The sequence below is a fragment of the Ovis aries genome, chromosome 1, assembly GCF_016772045.2.
Source record: "Ovis aries strain OAR_USU_Benz2616 breed Rambouillet chromosome 1, ARS-UI_Ramb_v3.0, whole genome shotgun sequence".
In the NCBI taxonomy this organism is placed as follows: domain Eukaryota; kingdom Metazoa; phylum Chordata; class Mammalia; order Artiodactyla; family Bovidae; genus Ovis; species Ovis aries.
Window position 1 is genome coordinate 45,441,857 of NC_056054.1, and position 19,527 is coordinate 45,461,383.

A 19,527-nucleotide genomic window follows, 5' to 3' on the forward strand; every position below is an offset into this window, starting at 1 on the left:
GAGTAAATTCCACAAAACAACTTCTGAATGCTGGCAGAGGACATCAGGCATCCAGAAAAGCAGATCATTGTCTTCAAAAACAGTAAACCTCTCTGGGTGTCCCTCAGTGTGGAGAAACTTTCATCTTTAACCTAGATATTTTATCATTGGTGCTGTATAGATGGAGAAGTCTTGAGGCTACTGTAAAAATAAAACTGTAAACCAGAAGCAGGAGGCTTAAGTCCAAATCTTGAGAACATCAGAGAACTCCTGAATCCCTGGAACATTAATCAATAGGAGCTCATCAAATGCCTCCATACCTACACTGAAACCAAGCTCCACCCAAGGGCCAACAAGTTCCAGAGCAAGACATACCACGCAAATACTCCAGCAACACAGGAACACAGCCTGAGCTTCAATATACAGGCAACTCAAAGTTACTCCAAAACCATTGACATCTCATAACTCATTACTGGACACCTCATTGCACTCCAGAGAGAAGAAATCCAGCTCCACCCACCAGAACTCCAACACAAGCTTCCCTAACCAAGAAACCTTGACAAGCCATTGAAACAACCCCACCCACAGCGAGGAAACTCCATAATAAAGGGAACTCCACAAATTCCCAGATTACAGAAAGGTCACGCCAAATGCAGCAATATAACCAAGATGAAGAGACAGAGGAATACCCAGCAGGTAAAGGAACAGGAGAAATGCCCACCAGACCAAACAAAAAAGGCAGAGATAGGGAATCTACCTTGAGAAAGAATTCCAAATAATGATAGTGAAAATGATCCAAAATCTTGAAATCAAAATGGAATCACAGATAAATAGCCTAGAGACAAGGATTGAGAAGATGCAAGAAAGGTTTAACAAGGACCTAGAAGAAATAAAAAAGAGTCAATATATAATGAATAATGCAATGAATGAGATCAGAAACACTCTGGAGGCAACAAATACTAGAATAATGGAGGCAGAAGATAGGATTAGTGAAATAGAAGATAGAATGGTAGAAATAAATGATACAGAGAGGAAAAAAGAAAAATGAATTAAAAGAAATGACAATCTCAGAGACCTCCAGGATAATATGAAACACTCCAACATTCAAATTATAGGAGTCCCAGAAGAAGAAGACAAAAAGAAAGACCATAAAAAAATACTTGAGGAGACAATAGTTGAAAATTTCCCTAAAATGGGGGAGGAAATAATCACCCAAGCCCAAGAAACCCAGAGAGTTCCAAACAGGATAAACCCAAGATGAAACACCCCAAGACACATATTAATCAAATTAATAAAGATCACACACAAAGAACAAATATTAAAAGCAGCAAGGGAAAAACAACAAATAATACACAAGAGGATTCCTATAAGGATAACAGCTGATCTTTCAATAGAAACGCTTCAGGTCAGGAGGGAATGGGAAGACATACTTAAAGTGATGAAAGAAACTAACCTACAGCCCAGATTACTGTACCCAGCAAGGATCTCATTCAAATATGAAGGAGAAATCAAAAGCTTTACAGACAAGCAAAAGCTGAGAGAATTCAGCACCACCAAACCAGCTCTCCAACAAACACTAAAGGATCTTCTTTAGACAGAAAACACAAAAATGGCATATAAACCCAAACCCAAAACAATAAAGTAAATGGCAACGGGATCATACTTATCAATAATTACCTTAAACGTAAATGGGTTGAATGCCCCAACCAAAAGGCAAAGCCTGGCTGAATGGATGCAAAAACAAGACCCCTATATATGCTGCCTACAAGAAACCCACCTCAAAACAAGGGACACATACAGACTGAAAGTGAAGGGCTGGAAAAAAGATACTCCACGCAAATAGAGACCAAAAGAAAGCAGGAATAGCAATACTAATATCCGATAAAATAGGCTTTAAAACAAAGGCTGTGAAAAGAGACAAAGAAGGACACTACATAATGATCAAAGGATCAATCCAAGAAGAAGATATAACAATTATAAATATACATGCACCCAACATAGGAGCACTGCAATATGTAAGACAAATGCTAACAAGTATGAAAGGGGAAATTAACAATAACACAATAATAGTGGGAGACTTTAATACCCAACTCACACTTATGGACAGATCTACTAAACAGAAAATTAACAAAGAAATGCAAACTTTAAATGATACAATAGACCAGTTAGACCTGATTGATATCTATAGGATATTTCACCCCAAACCAATGAATTTCACCTTCTTCTCAAGTGCTCACGGAACCTTCTCCAGGATAAATCTAACCTTGACAAGTTCAAAAAAATTGAAATCATTCCAAGCATCTTTTCTGACCACAATGCATTAAGATTATATCTCAATGACAGGAGAAAAACTATTAAAAATTCCAACATATGGAGGCTAAACAACACGCTTCTGAATAACCAACAAATCACAGAAGAAATAAAAATAAATAAATAAAAATATGCATAGAAACGAATGAAAATGAAAACACAACAACCCAAAACCTGTAGGACACTATAAAAGCAGTGCTAAGAGGAAAGTTCATAGCAATACAGGCATACCTCAAGAAACAAGTCAAATAAATAACCTAACTCTACACCTAAAGCAACTAGAAAAGGAAGAAATGGAGAACACCAGAGTTAGCAGAAGGAAAGAAATCTTAAAAATTAGGACAGAAATAAATGCAAAATAAACAAAAGAGACCATAGCAAAAATCAATAAAACCAAAAGCTGGTTCTTTGAAAGGGTAAATAAAATTGACAAAGCATTAGCCAGACTCATCAAGAAACAAAGGGAGAAAAATCAAATCAATAAAATTAGAAATGAAAATGGAGATATCACAACAGACAACACAGATATACAAAGGATCATAAGAGACTACTATCAGCAATTATATGCCAATAAAATGGACAACATGGAAGAAATGGACAAATTCTTAGAAAAGTACAACTTTCCCAAAACTGAACCAGGAAGAAATAAAACATCTTAACAGACCCATCACAGGCATGGAAATTGAAACTGTAATCAGAAATCTTCCAGCAAACAAAAGCCCAGGTCCAGACGGCTTCACAGATGAATTCTACCAAAAATTTCGAGAAGAGCTCACACCTATCCTACTCAAACTCTTCCAGAAATTGCAGAGGAAGGTAAACTTCCAAACTCATTCTGTGAGGCCACCATCACCCTAATACCAAAACCTGACAAAGATGCCACAAAAAGAGAAAACTACAGGCCAATATCACTGATGAACATAGATGCAAAAATCCTCAACAAAATTCTAGCAATCAGAATCCAACAACACATTAAAAAGATCATACACCATGACCAAGTGGGCTTTATCCCAGGGATGCAAGGATTCTTCAATATCTGCAAATCAATCAATGTGATTCACCACATTAACAAATTGAAAAATAAAAGCCATATGATTATCTCAATAGATGCAGAGAAGGCCTTTGAAAAAATTCAACATCCATTTATGATAAAAAAAACTCTCCAGAAAGCAGGAATAGACGGAACATACCTCAACATAATAAAAGCTATATATGACAAACCCACAGCAAACATTATCCTCAATGGTGAAAAATTGAAAGCATTTCCCTTAAAGTCAGGAACAAAACAAGGGTGCCCACTTTCACCACTACTATTCAACATAGTTCTGGAAGTTTTGGCCATAGCAAGCAGAGCAGAAAAAGAAATAAAAGGAATCCAAATTGGAAAAAAAGAAGTAAAACTCTCAGTGTTTGCAGATGACATGATCCTCTACATAGAAAACCCTAAAGACTCCACCAGAAAATTACTAGAGCTAATCAATGAATATAGTAAAGTGGCAGAATATAAAATCAACACACAGAAATCTCTTGCATTCCTATACACTAATAATGAGAAAGCAGAAAAAGAAATTAAGGAAACATTTCCATTCACCATTGCAACAAAAAGAATAAAATACTTAGGAATATAGCTACCTAAAGAAACTAAAGACCTATATACAGAAAACTATAAAACACTGATGAAAGGAATCAAAGAGGACACTAATAGATGGAGAAATACACCATGTTCATGGATCAGAAGAATCAATATAGTAAAAATGAGTATACTACCCAAAGCAATCTACAGATTCAATGCAATCCTTATCAAGCTTCCAGCAGTATTTTTCACAGAGCTAGAACAAATAATTTCACAATTTGTATGGAAATACAAAAAAATCTCGAATAGCCAAAGCAATCTTGAGAAAGAAGAATGGAACTGGAGGAATCAACCTGCCTGACTTCAGGCTCTACTACAAAGCCATAGTCATCAAGACAGTATGGTACTGGCACAAAGACAGAAATATAGATCAATGGAACAAAATAGAAAGCCCAGAGATAAATCCACACAGCTCTGGACACCTTATCTTTGACAAAGGAGGCAAGAATATACAATGGAGTAAAGACAATCTCTTTAACAAGTGGTGCTGGGAAAACTGGTCAGCCACTTGTAAAAGAATGAAACTAGATCACTTTCTAACACCACACACAAAAATAAATTCAAAGTGGATTAAAGATCTAAACGTAAGACCAGAAACTATAAAACTCCTAGAGGAGAACATAGGCAAAACACTCTCCTACATAAATCACAGCAGGATCCTCTATGATCCACCTCCCAGAATACTGGAAATAAAAGCAAAAATAAACAAATGGGATCTAATTAAAATTAAAAGCTTCTGCACAACAAAGGAAAATATAAGCAAGGTGAAAAGACAGCCTTCAGAATGGGAGAAAATTATAGCAAATGAAGCAACTGACAAACAACTAATCTCAAAAATATACAACAACTTATGCAGCTCAAGTCCAGAAAAATAAACGACCCAATCAAAAAATGGGCCAAAGAACTAAATAGACATTTCTCCAAAGAAGACATATGGATGGCTAACAAACACATGAAAAGATGCTCAACATCACTCATTATTAGAGAAATGCAAATCAAAACCACAATGAGGTACCATTTCACACCAGTCAGAATGGCTGCTATCCAAAAGTCTACAAGCAATAAATGCTGGAGAGGATGTGGAGAAAAGGGAACCACTGTTGGTGGAAATACAAACTAGTACAGCCACTATGGAGAACAGTGTGGAGATTCCTTAAAAAACTGGAAATAGAACTGCAATCCCCCTGCTGGGCATACATACTGAGGAAACCAGAATTGAAAGAGACACGTGTACCCCAATGTTCATTGCAGCACTGTTTATAATAGCCAGGACATGGAAACAACCTAGATGGCCATCAGCAGATGAATGGATAAGAAAGCTGTGATACATATACACAATGGAGTATTACTCAGCCATTAAAAAGAATACATTTGAATCAGTTCTAATGAGGTGGATGAAACTGGAGCCTATTATACAGAGTGAAGTAAGCCAGAAAGAAAAACACCAATACAGTATACTAACACATATATATGGAATTTAGAAAGATTATAATGATAACCCTGTATGCGAGACAGCAAAAGAGACATAGATGTATAGAATGGACTTTTGGACTCAGAGGGAGAGGGAGAGGGTGGGATGATTTGGGAGAATGGCATTGAAACATGTATAATATCATGTAAGAAATGAATCGCCAGTCTATGTTCGATACAGGATACAGGATGCTTGGGGCTGGTGCACAGGGAAGATCCAGAGAGATGATATGGGATGGGAGGTGGGAGGGGGATTCAGGATTGGGAACTCAGGTACACCCATGGCCGATTCATATCAATGTATGGCAAAATCAATACAGTATTGTAAAGCAAAATAAAGTAAAAATAAAAATTAAAAAAAATAAAGCAAACTTCATATATATTATAAAAATAAAATAAATTGAAAATAGATCAAAGGGAAGCAAGGGTTGTAGACAGACTGTGAATATATGCTCTCAGTTCAGTTCAGTTGAGTCGCTCAGTCGTGTCCGACTCTTTGTGACCACATGAATTGCAGCACACCAGGCCTCCCTGTCCATCACCAACCCCAGGAGTTCACTCAGACTCACATCTATTGAGTTGGTGATGCCATCCAGCCATCTCATCCTCGGTCGTCCCCTTTTCCTCCTGCCCCCAATCCCTCCCAGCATCAGAGTCTTTCCCAATGAGTCAACTCTTCGCATGAGGTGGCCAAAGTACTGGAGTTTCAGCTTTAGCATCATTCCTTCCAAAGAACACTCAGTATTGATCCCCTTTAGAATGGACTGGTTGGATCTCTTTGCAGTCCAAGGGACTCTCAAGAGTCTTCTCCAACACCGCTGTTCAAAAGCATCAATTCTTTGGCGCTCAGCTTTCTTCATAGTCCAACTCTTACATACATACATGACAACTGGAAAAACCATAGCCTTGACTAGACAGACTTTTGTTGGCAAAGTAATGTATCTGCTTTTCAATATGCTATCTAGGTTGGTCATAACTTTCCTTCTAAGGAGTAAGCTCTAACTTTCCTTTAATGGACTCACAAAAGAACTTGGTAGAGGATAAGCAAAAAGGAAACAAAGAAACGCAAAGTCTTCTGGCCATGGAGAGGGAAGGAACTGAGAATGAAATGCCAGATAAGATTGCTATGATCCATAGGATGTGATTCTTCATTGTGAGCCCATAAAGTTTTAGGTAAAGCCAGAAGATTTTTTTAAATGCTCCTAGAATTAGCACATAATTACATGAGGTCCGTCTGAGTAGTTCAGGCTGTTCAGGTACTCAGTCCCAAATAGAAGCTTAATTGGATTTTTCCCAGAAACCTATCTTTTCAAGGTCAATGAATCATCTTGTCCCTTCTTTCCTTAGTAAAAGATACAGCATGTTCCATTTTTCTCATCTAAGATACTAAGATGTTGAAAGTATTCGTGCTTTAAAACATCCTAGAAAATATAAATATGATTTCAATTATGTAGTTTTTTTCTCATAAATAAGAGCAATAGCCATCAAACAATACTCAATCATAACAGTTTATTTATTTAAAGAAAATTCTGAATATCTTCTGTGTCTCAGAGCCATATGCAACAATACTAGATAATTTACTAAGGGGATGTTGTCCTAACATTCAGTAATCTCAATCTGGTGACAGAGTCATTGACTCATGGGCTGTAACAAAGAGATTATTCAGGGATAGGATGCAGGAGAGCAGGCTGAAGGCAGAACTCCAGGGAAGAACTTGATGTTTACATCCCGGAAAGACTGTGATATCATTTATATTATCCATTATAGTATATGTTTAGATATTTATGCACATTTGGAAGATAATATTATTTTATATTTGCCAACTCTCCATATTTCACTTGCAGAAAGGAATATATGCTTTTCTTACAAAACAATTAAGTCCATCTGCACACATTTTTTCTGCATCTAAACAACTGCATATATGGTAATAGTCCTTCCTCTGAGACTTAATGAAGCTCCAGGAATCACTGGAAATGAGCAGAACAATTCCTTCATTTAGGCAGCTGTGCTCAGGTGCAAAAATCAGCAGGAAGCAGAAAATCCAGACATTAGTCTGGCTTTGCTGCTGACCTTGGGCAACCAAGTCTCAATTTCATTATTTGTAAAATATTGAGCCCATAGGCTCTTTATGAGGAATAAATAATACATATGAAGAGGTTTATAACCGTAGATCACATTAGAGCTGTACAGGGCATACATTTATTTCTCAAACCACTCATTCATTCAGTCATTTAAAAATGAATATTTAATTTCTACTATGCTCTGCAAATTGTGCTCAATCCACAGGAATGATACAATTTCTGTTCTAAAGGAATTTTAGTGGAGCCTGGGATGCTAAGATGTGTGTGGAGGATCCTGTAATAGGACAGAGAGACAGAAGATAGTTGGGGATGTGGTTGAAATCGTAGAACACTTTAAGAGGAGAGATGATTCTGTACTCCAGTGGCATTAGTATTCTCATTCAATAAATGTTGACTCAAAATCATGAAAGCAAATGTTAACACAAGTGTTGTTTTCAATCTTTGAAATCAAGGTATGTAGAGGAAGGAAAGAAAGAATGGAGAAAAAATCAGACTGGGTTTATAAATATGTATTGCGCCTCTCAAGTGGCTCAGTAAGAAAGAACCACCTGCCAATGCAGGAGATGCCAGTTCCATCCCTTGTCCAAGATGATCCCTAGGAAACGGCAACCCACTCCAGTGTTCTTGGAAAACAAGAAGATCAAACCAGTCAATCATAAAGGAGATCAACCCTGAATATTCATTGGAAGGGCTGAAGCTCCAATACTTTGGCCACCAAATGAGAAGAGCTAACTCACTGGAAAAGACCTTGATGCTGGGAAAGACTGAGGGCAGAAGGAGAAGGGAGCAACAGAGGATGAAATGGTTGGATGGCATCACTGACTCAATGGACATGAGTTTGAGCAAACTCTTGGAGATAGTGAAGGTCAGGGAAGCCTGGTATGCTGCAGTCCATGGGGTCACAAAGATTCTGACATGACTAAGTAACTGAACAACAACCAGTATTCTTACCTGGGAAATCCCACAGACAGAGGAGCTTGGCGAGCCACAGTCCATGGAGCCCAAAAGAGTTGAACATGACTTAGTGACTGAATAACAATGTCAATAAATAAATATGTATTGTGTTAATTTCTAAATAGTAGGTAAATATATTATATCTCTATATTTTACCTTATTCAAAAAACATATCTTAAATAGTTTCCATATGCTCATAAATTTTAAAAATGATGGATAGTTCAGATATGTTCCTTTCTAGTCACTCAGTTGTCCCTGACTTTTTGCAGCCCCATAAAATGCAGCACACCAGGCTTTCTTGTCCTTCACTATCTCCTGGCGTTTGCTCAAAATCATGTCCACTGAGTCAGAGACCCCATCCAACCATCTCATTCTCTGTCACCCTCTTCTCCTGCTGTCAATCTTTCCCAGCATCAGGATCTTTTCCAATGAGTTGGCTCTTCACATCAGGTCCCAAAGTATAAGAGCTTCAGCTTCAACATCATTCCTTCCATTGAATATTAAGGTTTGATTTCCATTCAGTTGAGTTCAGTTCAGTCGATTAATTGAGTCCAAATCTTTGCGACCCATGAATCGCAGCATACCAGGCCTCCCTGTCCATCACCATCTCCCAGAGTTCACTCAAACTCACGTCCATCGAGTCAGTGATGCCATCCAGCCATCATCTTCTGTCGTCCCCTTCTCCTCCTGTCCCCAATCCCTCCCAGCATCAGAGACTTTTCCAATGAGACAACTCTTCGCATGAGGTGGCCAAAGTACTGGAGTTTCAGCTTTAGCATCATTCCTTCCAAAGAACACCCAGGGTTGATCTCCTTCAGAATGGACTGGTTGGATCTCCTTGCAGTCCAAGGGACTCTCAAGAGTCTTCTCCAACACCACAGTTCAAAAGCATAAATTCTTTGGCACTCAGCTTTCTTCACAGTCCAACTCTCACATCCATACATGACCACTGGAAAAACCATAGCCTTGACTAGATGGACCTTTGTTGGTAAAGTAATGTCTCTGTTTTTGAATATGCTATCTAGGTTGGTCATAACTTTTCTTCCAAGGAGTAAACGTCTCTTAATTTCATGGCTGCAATCACCATCTGCAGTGATTTTGGAGATGAAAATAAAAAAAAATAAATAAATAAAGTCTGACACTATTTCCACTGTTTCTCCATCTATTTCCCATGAAGTGACAGGACCAGATGCCATGATCTTCGTTTCTGAATGTTGAGCTTTAAGCCAACTTTTTCACTTTCCTCTTTAACTTTCATCAAAAGGCTTTTTAGATTTAAGGGACTAGACCTGATAGATAGAGTGCCTGATGAACTATGGACGGAGGTTTGTGACATTGTACAAAAGACAGGGATCAAGACCATCCCCGTGGAAAATAAATGCAGAAAAGCAAAATGGCTGTCTGGGGAGGCCTTAAAAATAGCTGTGAAAAGAAGAAAAGTGAAAAACAAAGGAGAAAAGGAAAGATATAAGCATCTGAATGCAGAGTTCCAAAGAATAGCAAGAAGAGATAACAAAGTCTTCCTCAGTGATCAATGCAAAGAAATGGAGGAAAACAACAGAATGGGAAAGACTAGAGATCTCTTCGAGAAAATTAGAGATACCAAGGGGACATTTCATGCAAAGATGGGTCAATAAAGGACAGAAATGGTATGGACCTAACAGAAGGAGAAGATATTAAGAAGACGTAGCAAGAATACACAGAAGAACTATACAAAAAAGATCTTCATGACCAAGATAATCATGATGGTATGATGACTCTCCTAGAGCCAGACATCCTGGAATGCAAAGTCAAGTGGGCCTTAGAAAGCATCACTACAAACAAAGCTAGTGGAGGTGATGGCATTCCAGTTGAGCTATTTCAAATCCTGAAAGATGATGCTGTGAAAGTGCTGCACTCAATATGCCAGCAAAGTTGGAAAACTCAGCAGTGGCCACAGGGCTGGAAAAGGTCAGTTTTCATTCCAATCCCAAAGAAAGGCAATGCCAAAGAATGCTCAAACTACTGCACAATTGCACACATCTCACACGCTAGTAAAGTAATGCTCAAATTTCTCTAAGCCAGACTTCAGCAATACATGAACTGTGAACTCCCTGATGTTCAAGGTGGTTTTAGAAAAGGCAGAGGAACCAGAGATCAAATTGCCTACATCCTCTGGATCATGGAAAAAGCAAGAGAATTCCAGAAAAACATATATTTCTGCTTTCTTGACTATGCCAAAGCCTTTGTGTGGATCACAATAAACTGTGGAAAATTCTGAGAGAGATGGGAATACCAGACCACCTGACTTGCCTTTTGAGAAACCTGTATGTAGGTCAGGAAGCAACAGTTAGAACTGGACGTGGAACAACAGACTGATTCCATATAGGAAAAGTAGTATATTGTCACCCTGCTTATTTAATATATGCAGAGTACATCATGAGAAACGCTGTGCTGAATGAACCACAAGCTGGAATCAAGATTGCCAGGAGAAATATCAATCACCTCAGATATGCAGATGACACCACCCTTATGGCAGAAAGTGAAGAGGAACTAAAGAGCTTCTTATTGATAGTGAAAGAAGAGAGTGAAAAAGTTGGCTTAAAGCTCAACATTCATAAAACTAACATCATGGCATCTGGTCCCATCACATCATGGCAAATAGATGGGGAAACAGTGGAAACAGTGGCTGACATTTTTGTGGGCTCCAAAATCACTGCAGATGGTGACTGCAGCCATGAAATTAAATGACACTCACTCCTTGGAAGGAAAGTTATGCCCAATCTAGACAGCATACTAAAAAACAGAGCCATTACTTTGTCAAAAAAGGTCTGTTTAGTCAAGGCTATGGTTTTTCCAGTAGTCATGTATAGATGTGAGAGTTGGACTATAAAGAAAGCTGAGCACCAAAAATTGATGCTTTTGAACTGTGTTGCTGGGGAAGACTCTTGAGAGTCCTTTGGACTGCAAGGAGATCCAACCAGTCCATCCTAAAAGAAATCAGTCCTGAATATTCATTGGAAGGATTGATGCTGAAGCCGAAACTTCAGCTGAAACTTGGCCAACTGATGCAAAGAGGAGTCAGTCTTTTTGTCTGAAAAGACTCTGATGCTGGGAAACGTTGTGGGCAGGAGGAGAAGGGGACGACAGAGGATGAGATGGTCGGATGGCATCATGAACTCAATGGATATGAGTTTGGGTGAACTCTGAGAGTTGATAATGGATAGGGAGGCCTGGCATGCTGCGGTTCATGCAGTCTCACAGAGTCGGACATGACTGAGTGACTGAACTGATATGATGGAACTGGATGTCATGATCATCATCTTTTTTGAGTTTTAAGCCAGCTTTTTCACTCCTGTTTATCCTCATCAAGAGCCTCTTTAGTTCCTCTTCGCTTTCAATATTAGAGTGGCATCATTTGCATATGTGAGGTTTTGATATTTCTTCTGGCATCCATAAATGTATGACATGGCAGTATAAAGCCAGTTTCTCCTTGAGACTATCGATGATTCTTGAATGTCTGGTAAATTATCATCACTGGCTTTATAAATCACACATCTGTTTCTTTTCCAACTGAACAGTGCTTTATCTATCTTTATAATCTCTTAGGCATTTCACTCTCAACCTGAGCAGTTTAAGGGTAGTTAAAATGTGATATTTTTCACAACAGTCTTTCTGTTTAACTTTGTCCAGTTTGTCCTTGTTACATATCAATTCAAAATATTTGACTGAGATAATTCGGTATTGATTATTTTTGCACTGTCATTTGGAGTTCAAATTGGATCTTGATAAATACTTGAGACTTTTTAATGGCTACTTTATTAATATGTGTTCATAGTTCTAGTTTGGCTCCAGTTTGATTTGGAGTGCTGAATTCATACTCCACTTTCCATAAAAACAAAACCAACAGCTCAGAGATAAAGCAAGAACACTTTCCACTGCGTTTTTATTAATAACTCTTTCCTCTTTTTTCTTAAATTCAAAGCCAACAAAGGATTTCTGAAAAGCTGAGTGGTCACCTGACCTTAGAACTTTGTAAGGATGGATGGTCACAATATGTTGCCACCTTATTATTCTAGTTCCCTGGACAGAACAGACTACCAATCGTTATTTTCAAAAATCATATAGCAATATTTTTCTTCCTTTTCCTATATGCAGGCATAAGTACATTTTCATGTTTTAAATTCTTATTACTTTTATTTATTTTACTATGAATTATTTCTATTTAGTTTTTAGACTTAATAGAAGCCTAAGTTAAAGTGACAATAACTGATAAATATTCCATATTTTAAGATTTAGTGAACATCTACAACTCAGTAAGAAAACTACTTTTTGAGACACTAAAAATTAGGAAAAAGAAAAGATTGACAACCTTTTCTATGCATTGTGAGATGAAGATTAAATTTTGGGAGTCAAAGGACCTGAGTTCAAGTCCTTCCTCTGGCCCTCATGTGTTGCCTTGCCTATGTTACTTAATTGCTTAGACTTCCTGTTGTCTCATCTATAAATAGTAATGCACTGATATCTACTTCAGAATTGTCAAGAAAACGAAACAAATTATATGATAGTGTTTTGACAAATGTAATGTGTTATGTCAAAGGCCTCAAATGGGCTAGAATCTATATGAGTAAAGGATCCAAACATTGAAATGAAGAATAACATTAGCTGGAAGATCTTTGGTTACACTTCCAAACATTTAGTAGATATCACAGAGAAGAATCAGAAGGCAAGAACTGAGTATATTTGAAGTGGTTGAATTTGTTTCTGAGTGTAATCAGAAGTTAAAAATAGATCTTCAAAGATGGGTAAAATTTGGAATGAAAAAGGAGAATATTCCAAATATTTCTGCCAGGATAGAGCAGACTTCATCTATCCACTGAATCATTTATTAAATACTTATGGTCTATTGACCATAGTCTAGGCCCTGGAAGGAATATCAAGAAAGATGGAGTAGCAATGGAAAGAAAAAGATGTTTGACTTGTATCACATGGAAGACACTTTAAACTTACTGACATGGCAAGCCTTTGACTCTGTTGCTCCAGCCACTCTTCTTATTTTTGATAGTACCTATCCTAACTGCAGTCTTCTCACCAGACCTCACCTTACCTCTGAACCAGTAGAACTCACTGAACTCCCATTTCCTGCATCTTCAAATATACATATTTTTATTTACATGGGTTCCCAAAGCCAATATTATAACTAAGGCTGTTTTAGAAGCACTTTTTGTTGTTGTTCAGTTACTCAGTCATGTCCGACTCTTTGCAACCCCGTAGACTGCAGCATGCCAGACTTCTCTGTCCTTCACCATCTCCTAGAGCTTGCTCAAACTCATGTCCATTGAGTTCATGATGCCATCCAACTATCTCGTCCTCTGTTGTCCTCTTCTCCTCCTGCCTTCAATCTTTCCTAGCATCAGTGTCTTTTCTAATGAGTCAGTTCTTCCCATCAGGTGCCAAAGTATTGGAGTTTCAGCTTCATCATCAATCTTTCCAATGAATATTCAGGACTGATTTCCTTTAGGCTTGACTGGTTTGATCTCCTTGCAGTCCAAGGGACTCTCAAGAGTCTTCCCCAAGAACACAGTTAAGAAGTAAAAATTATTCGGCACTCAGTCTTCTTTATAGTCCAACTCTCACATTCAAACATGACTACTAGAAACCATATAGACCTTTGACCATATGACCATATGACCATATAGACCTTTGTTTGCAGAGTAATATCTCTGCTTTTTAGTGTGCTGTCTAGGTTTGTCATAGCTTTTTTTCCAAGGAGCAAGCATCTTTTAATTTCATGGCTGCAGTAATCATCTGCAGTGATTTTGGAGCCCAACAAAAGAAAGTCTGTTACTGTTTCCAATTTTTCCCCATCTATTTGCCATGAAGTGATGGGACCAGATGCTGTGATCTTCGGTTTTTGAATGTTGAGCTTTAAACCAGCTTTTTCACTCTCCTCTTTCACTTTCATCAAGAGGCTCTTTAGTTCCTTTTCACTTTCTGCCATAAGGGTGGTGTCATCTGCATTTCTGAGGTTATTGATATTTCTTCTGGCAAACTTGATTCCAGTTTGTGCTTCCTCCAGCCTGGCATTTTGCATGATGTACTCTGCACATAAGTTAAATAAGCAGGGTCACAGTATACAACCTTGATGTACTCACTCAATTAATGTTGAAAAAATATATATCTACCTGGACCTGACCCCAGCTTGTTGAATGGAAATCTTTAGTACTGAAAATGGGGGAATCTGTATTATATAAATTTTCTCAGATAATTTTGTGACCTTTATTTTGGAGACACTGCCAAGAGAGTTATGGACATGGTTGCTCATGACCTCTGATTGCTTTTTCATGCTGTTTGATATCAATCTGGCTGCCCCTATTTTTTCCCAGCAGTTGACATGTAGGCTGCACTTTCCAGAGCTCTTCAATGAGTTGTTAGAGCATCTGTCTTGCCTGTGGTCATCACACTTAATCTCTCCTTGCTGGCACTGTTAGCACACTCCCGGCTGGTGACATGCCAAGCCTGAGAGTAGCTAGAATAGCATCTTTGCTGTGTCCTGGCTGTGCTCCAAGGCTTCATTCTTGGTCATTTTGTCTGACCATTTAATGCAAACTGTATATTGTAGATGACACTGGTCATCTGGTAGAAGAGTTCAACTAGCCAGAAGTATAATCTCAAGAGGGTGGAAATCTCACAGTTATATTAGCTTGGACATGAACATTGCTGTGTAATACATTTAATTTGATTCAAAGTATATTTCCCACTTAGCATTCTGACAACTTTTAATGCTATTTGAATTTACATTCATCTATTACTATGTTGTATATATAGTTTATAGTGAGTTTCCTTGACCCCAGTTATCTTTTTCTTGGTTCTAAAAATTTTAAATATTATAAATGAAAGCAAGCATTTCTAAAATAACTAATTGGTTAAAAAATCAACATGTTAATTTGAAGATAAACATTTTTACAAATATATATATTTGTATAATATTATATTTACATATAACATATACTTTTTCTATATGAGTATGCATGAGTGTGTGCTAAGTCACTTCAGTTGTGTCCATCTCTTTGCTACTCCATGGACTATAGCCTGCCAGCCTCCTCTCTCCATGAGATTCTCCAGTCAGGAATATTGGAGTGGGTTGCCATGCCCTTCTCCCGGGAATCCTCCCAACTCAGGGATCAAACCCATGACTCTTGTGTCTCCTGCATTGGGATGAGGGTTCTTTACCATTAGCGCTACCTGGGAAGCCCCAAAATAACTAAGTATCTTTCCCTGAAATATTTCTTTAAGAGACAGAATGGGAGTTTAGCCCAGGCAGTCCAATTCCAGAACCTGGGCTCATCACATTTAAACCATGCTTCTTTGCTAATACTGCATAATCTCTTGCATATCTACTTGTGAGCATTCCCATAATGCAACATTTGGGCACCATAATTCTTCATGATCTTTGATGCCAATTAACAACCACTGTCAGTGAAACTCTCCTGGAATCTTTACCGTTACTTTCTAACATACATTCAGTTTTTCTGGTATACCCTCAAGTGTAGTTACATGGAAATCAATTAGACCACTTTTGTTTTCATATATTCAATAGTCAGATACATAAAAAGAAAATTAATAACCCATCTAAGAGACTGGTTTACTTAGATTTCCAACCAGGATAAATTGTAATCTCTCATTAGTATAATCATGATGACTAAAAATTGGTTTTTAAAGTTAAATCACAATCTTATGTAGATACTTGCATTTGTAGGTTATGTTTGTTGCAGTTTACTATTTTGAGCTTGTGAATACTAGTGGTTAATTTTAAGTTCACTTGAATTGTTATTATATCATCATGAAAATACATGCATTTGCTGAAACATGTAATCAGAATTCTGCATTGAATTAATTCAAGAGTCAGAATCTAGAACATTTTGTATAATTTGCATGGTTTATACTGAAACTGCAGAGTTGGTCCTGGAAGCTCAGACCCTGCCCCTCATATATAATATTAAAGAAAATTATGTCTTAAACTGTTGAGATTTTCATTTTCTTACTTGTCACTGTATTATCATACACTGATAAACTTTTTTCTCACTCGAGCTTTGAGTGACATTGTTTCAAGTTATCACACATTGAGAAATATTTTCATGTACTTTATATACATAGCATGGGCATATGAGTGAGTACACACACACATGCACACATACACACAAAGTAGTCCTTACCTATGAATAGATTGGTATCAGTAAGTATATTTGGAAAAGTGTTTTTAGAACCAGTGACAGCTTCTCATAGGAATAATGTTATGTTACTGCGTGCATGCTAAATTGCTTCAGTCATGTCCGGATGTTTGCAACCTTATGGACTGGAGCCCACTAGGCCCCTCTGTCCATGAGATTTCTCCAGACAAGAATACTAGACTGGGTTGCCATGCCTTCCTCCTGGGGGTCTTCCCAACCCAGGGACTGAACCCAAGTTTCTGATGTCTCCTGCAGTGGCAGCAGGTTCTTTACTACTAGCCCTATTATGTTACTATTCCAGTACAAAAATGTTATTTACTCATATATCATGCCATTTTACATATTGCTTTTATTGGATCATCCTTTCCCAATTTCCTCTCTAGACACTAGAAATATGTCTCTGTACCACTAACCTTAGAAGATCTTCCACTACTGTAACCCATGACAACCATGCTGTTTTCAATATATGCTATCAGCCAGCACAGTGGTATTCCATTAGAATAATTATGTAGATGTTAAGCTATGTTTATATTTTCTTTTCTTTCTTTATATTCTTTTTCTATGTAGGCCATTACAGAGTATTGAGTAGAATTTCCTGGGTTATATAGCAGATTCTTATAAGTATATGTTTTTATTTTCAAAATGATACATATCACTGTTTTGTTCTGAATTTTCAAATCTTGAACACTCAATAGTTGCTTAATGTTTTCAAAATAAGTAGAGTGTACAATGGTGGCACAAAACTGTAAGGTTTACTAAAACTAGAAAATACTAATCACAAAGTATATTCTGTTTAATATTCCAACTCAAGTTGCATTTGGTGCATTTATTATTATTTTCTGGTTGTCAGCATTGAAAGTAACTGAGAAGTGCACTTTTTATTAGCCATATTTTCAAGGAGTCACAATTAATTTGGAATTAGAAAACCCTTGTCAATTTAATCATTGTCACAGAGGAAATCAGCAAGTAAACTCTGGAAAGCTGCTATTCAGAATGCTGGTGAAAGGTTTTTTCTTTCTAAAGTGTAAGCTGATTTTTAATCAATGTGTTTGTTTGTAAGTAACCACTTTTTAATCAATGGGTCTCTGACTTAGTTTAGGTAACTATAACAAAATACCACAGACTGGGTGGCTTAAGCTCACACTTTTCTCACACTTTTGGAGTCTTGGAAGTCTAATATAGAGGCACCAGCAGAGTTGGTGCCTGGCGAGAGCTCTCTTCCTGGTGCCTTTTCACTGTATCCTCCTATGCAGGGGAGAGGGAGCTCTAGTCTGTCTTCCTCATTTTATAAAAACACTAATCCCATTATGTGTGCCCCACCCTTATGACCTGAGCTAATCTAGTTACTTCTCAAGGGTTCCACATCAAAATACTGTTACTTAAGGGGTTAGAGTTTCAACCTGTGAAGGTAGGAGATGGGAGGAGTGGAGGGGAGTAGGGACACAAACATTCAGCCCATAAGAGTCCCTAATTGGAGAAAGTGCATATGAGTTTCATCCACATGGGTTTCTATATTTTTAAAATTGGAATGCCTTAGAGAAGTCAAGCCCTCTCCAGTTTACTACAGTCTCTGCCACTCCTGACTGTCCTGCTCCTTGCTCAGTACTCTTAAGGATGTGGTCTACTAAGCATCTTTATATACCTGAATCATTGATTCTTAATCTAAATCATTTAATTTTAAAAAATGTATCAAGATTTTTATATTAAACTATCCTTTTAATTTCCTCCTATAGGATGGAGAACTTAATACGGGGAAGGAATCCCCCACAATATCAGAGAAGTCCTTGTAAAGAAGTTCGTGCAGCACTTCGGAAGAGGCCTGAAGAGGAGTGTAAGTATGTTTAATAGGATTAACTTTGTTCTAGATAGTCTTAGGTGAGTAGCATAACAAAACTACAATGTTAACCTTTAAGTGATCAATCAAATAGTAGAGGTATTTAACAAATACTTGTTGAATCTAATTGAAATTACTGTAAAAAATATCATATAGTACCTGGGTTTAGGCACTAAGAACATTGTTTTCTTTATTGTTTCTTGTGTACTTCAAAATGCTCTACTGATAATTTGGTTCTGTGTTCAGATGAGATTGGAAAAGGCCGCACAGTTTACCACATCTTTCTTAGACATATGTTCCATGAATACTGCTTCTGAAGAAGTTAAAAAAATTTTTTTAATTTGTTTTAAATGAACATTTTCCAGTTTTGTTTGACCACAGTACTCTTTCAACCTTTAAAAAACAAAACAAGACAACAACAAACCAAGGACTCTTTGAAAACCACTGCATTGATCTAAAGATAACTGTCTAGTGGCAAATATAAATCCATTGTTCAAAATGAAACATTTGAATTAATTGAATTTAGGAACAGATTTTGAACGAGGAGTCATGTATTCCCTCATAAAGCCATTTTAATCCATCCTTAAGTTATCGAAATGTTCCAATATATAATTGCAGAGATCTTGTCTAAATGTTTCTAGTCTATAGCATTGTTGGAGATGTTTTTATCATAATATGTGTATTTTAAGTTTATATGATGACCCATAATACTAGCTTTCCTCATGGCATTTGCATCTGGTTATTTTCAGGGAACTAAATCGCAATTTATTATGACAAAAATTTATCTGAATGATGTATTTTTACAGGAATTTACATTGTGTTAGGATAGAGCTAATGCAGTGGATTCATTGGCATAAACAATTTAGTAGACTTTTAAGGTAATATTGGTATTTTAAATTAGTTTGAAGTACACTATTCTGGGTGAAGATCAAATATATTAAATCTGGGCACACTCATAGCAAGCAGTATGCTTTTGTTTTCTTTCATTTTATTAGAAAGTCAATAGATGATCTGATTGGGTTGGCATCTATGTCATTTGATATAGTGTTTCATTTT

The 19,527-nt window shown here is 37.3% G+C and overlaps 1 protein-coding gene across 2 annotated transcripts in view; it reads left to right on the forward strand.

Annotated features, from left to right (window-relative positions):
* Positions 1-19,527, forward strand: part of LRRC7 (leucine rich repeat containing 7) — a 621,984-nt gene that overhangs the window by 109,738 nt on the left and 492,719 nt on the right. For both annotated transcript variants that reach the window (XM_027971033.3, XM_060410795.1), the window contains exon 2: positions 18,371-18,468. In XM_027971033.3, the coding sequence (XP_027826834.2) occupies positions 18,371-18,468 (98 nt within the window). The remainder of the gene's footprint in view (positions 1-18,370; positions 18,469-19,527) is intronic.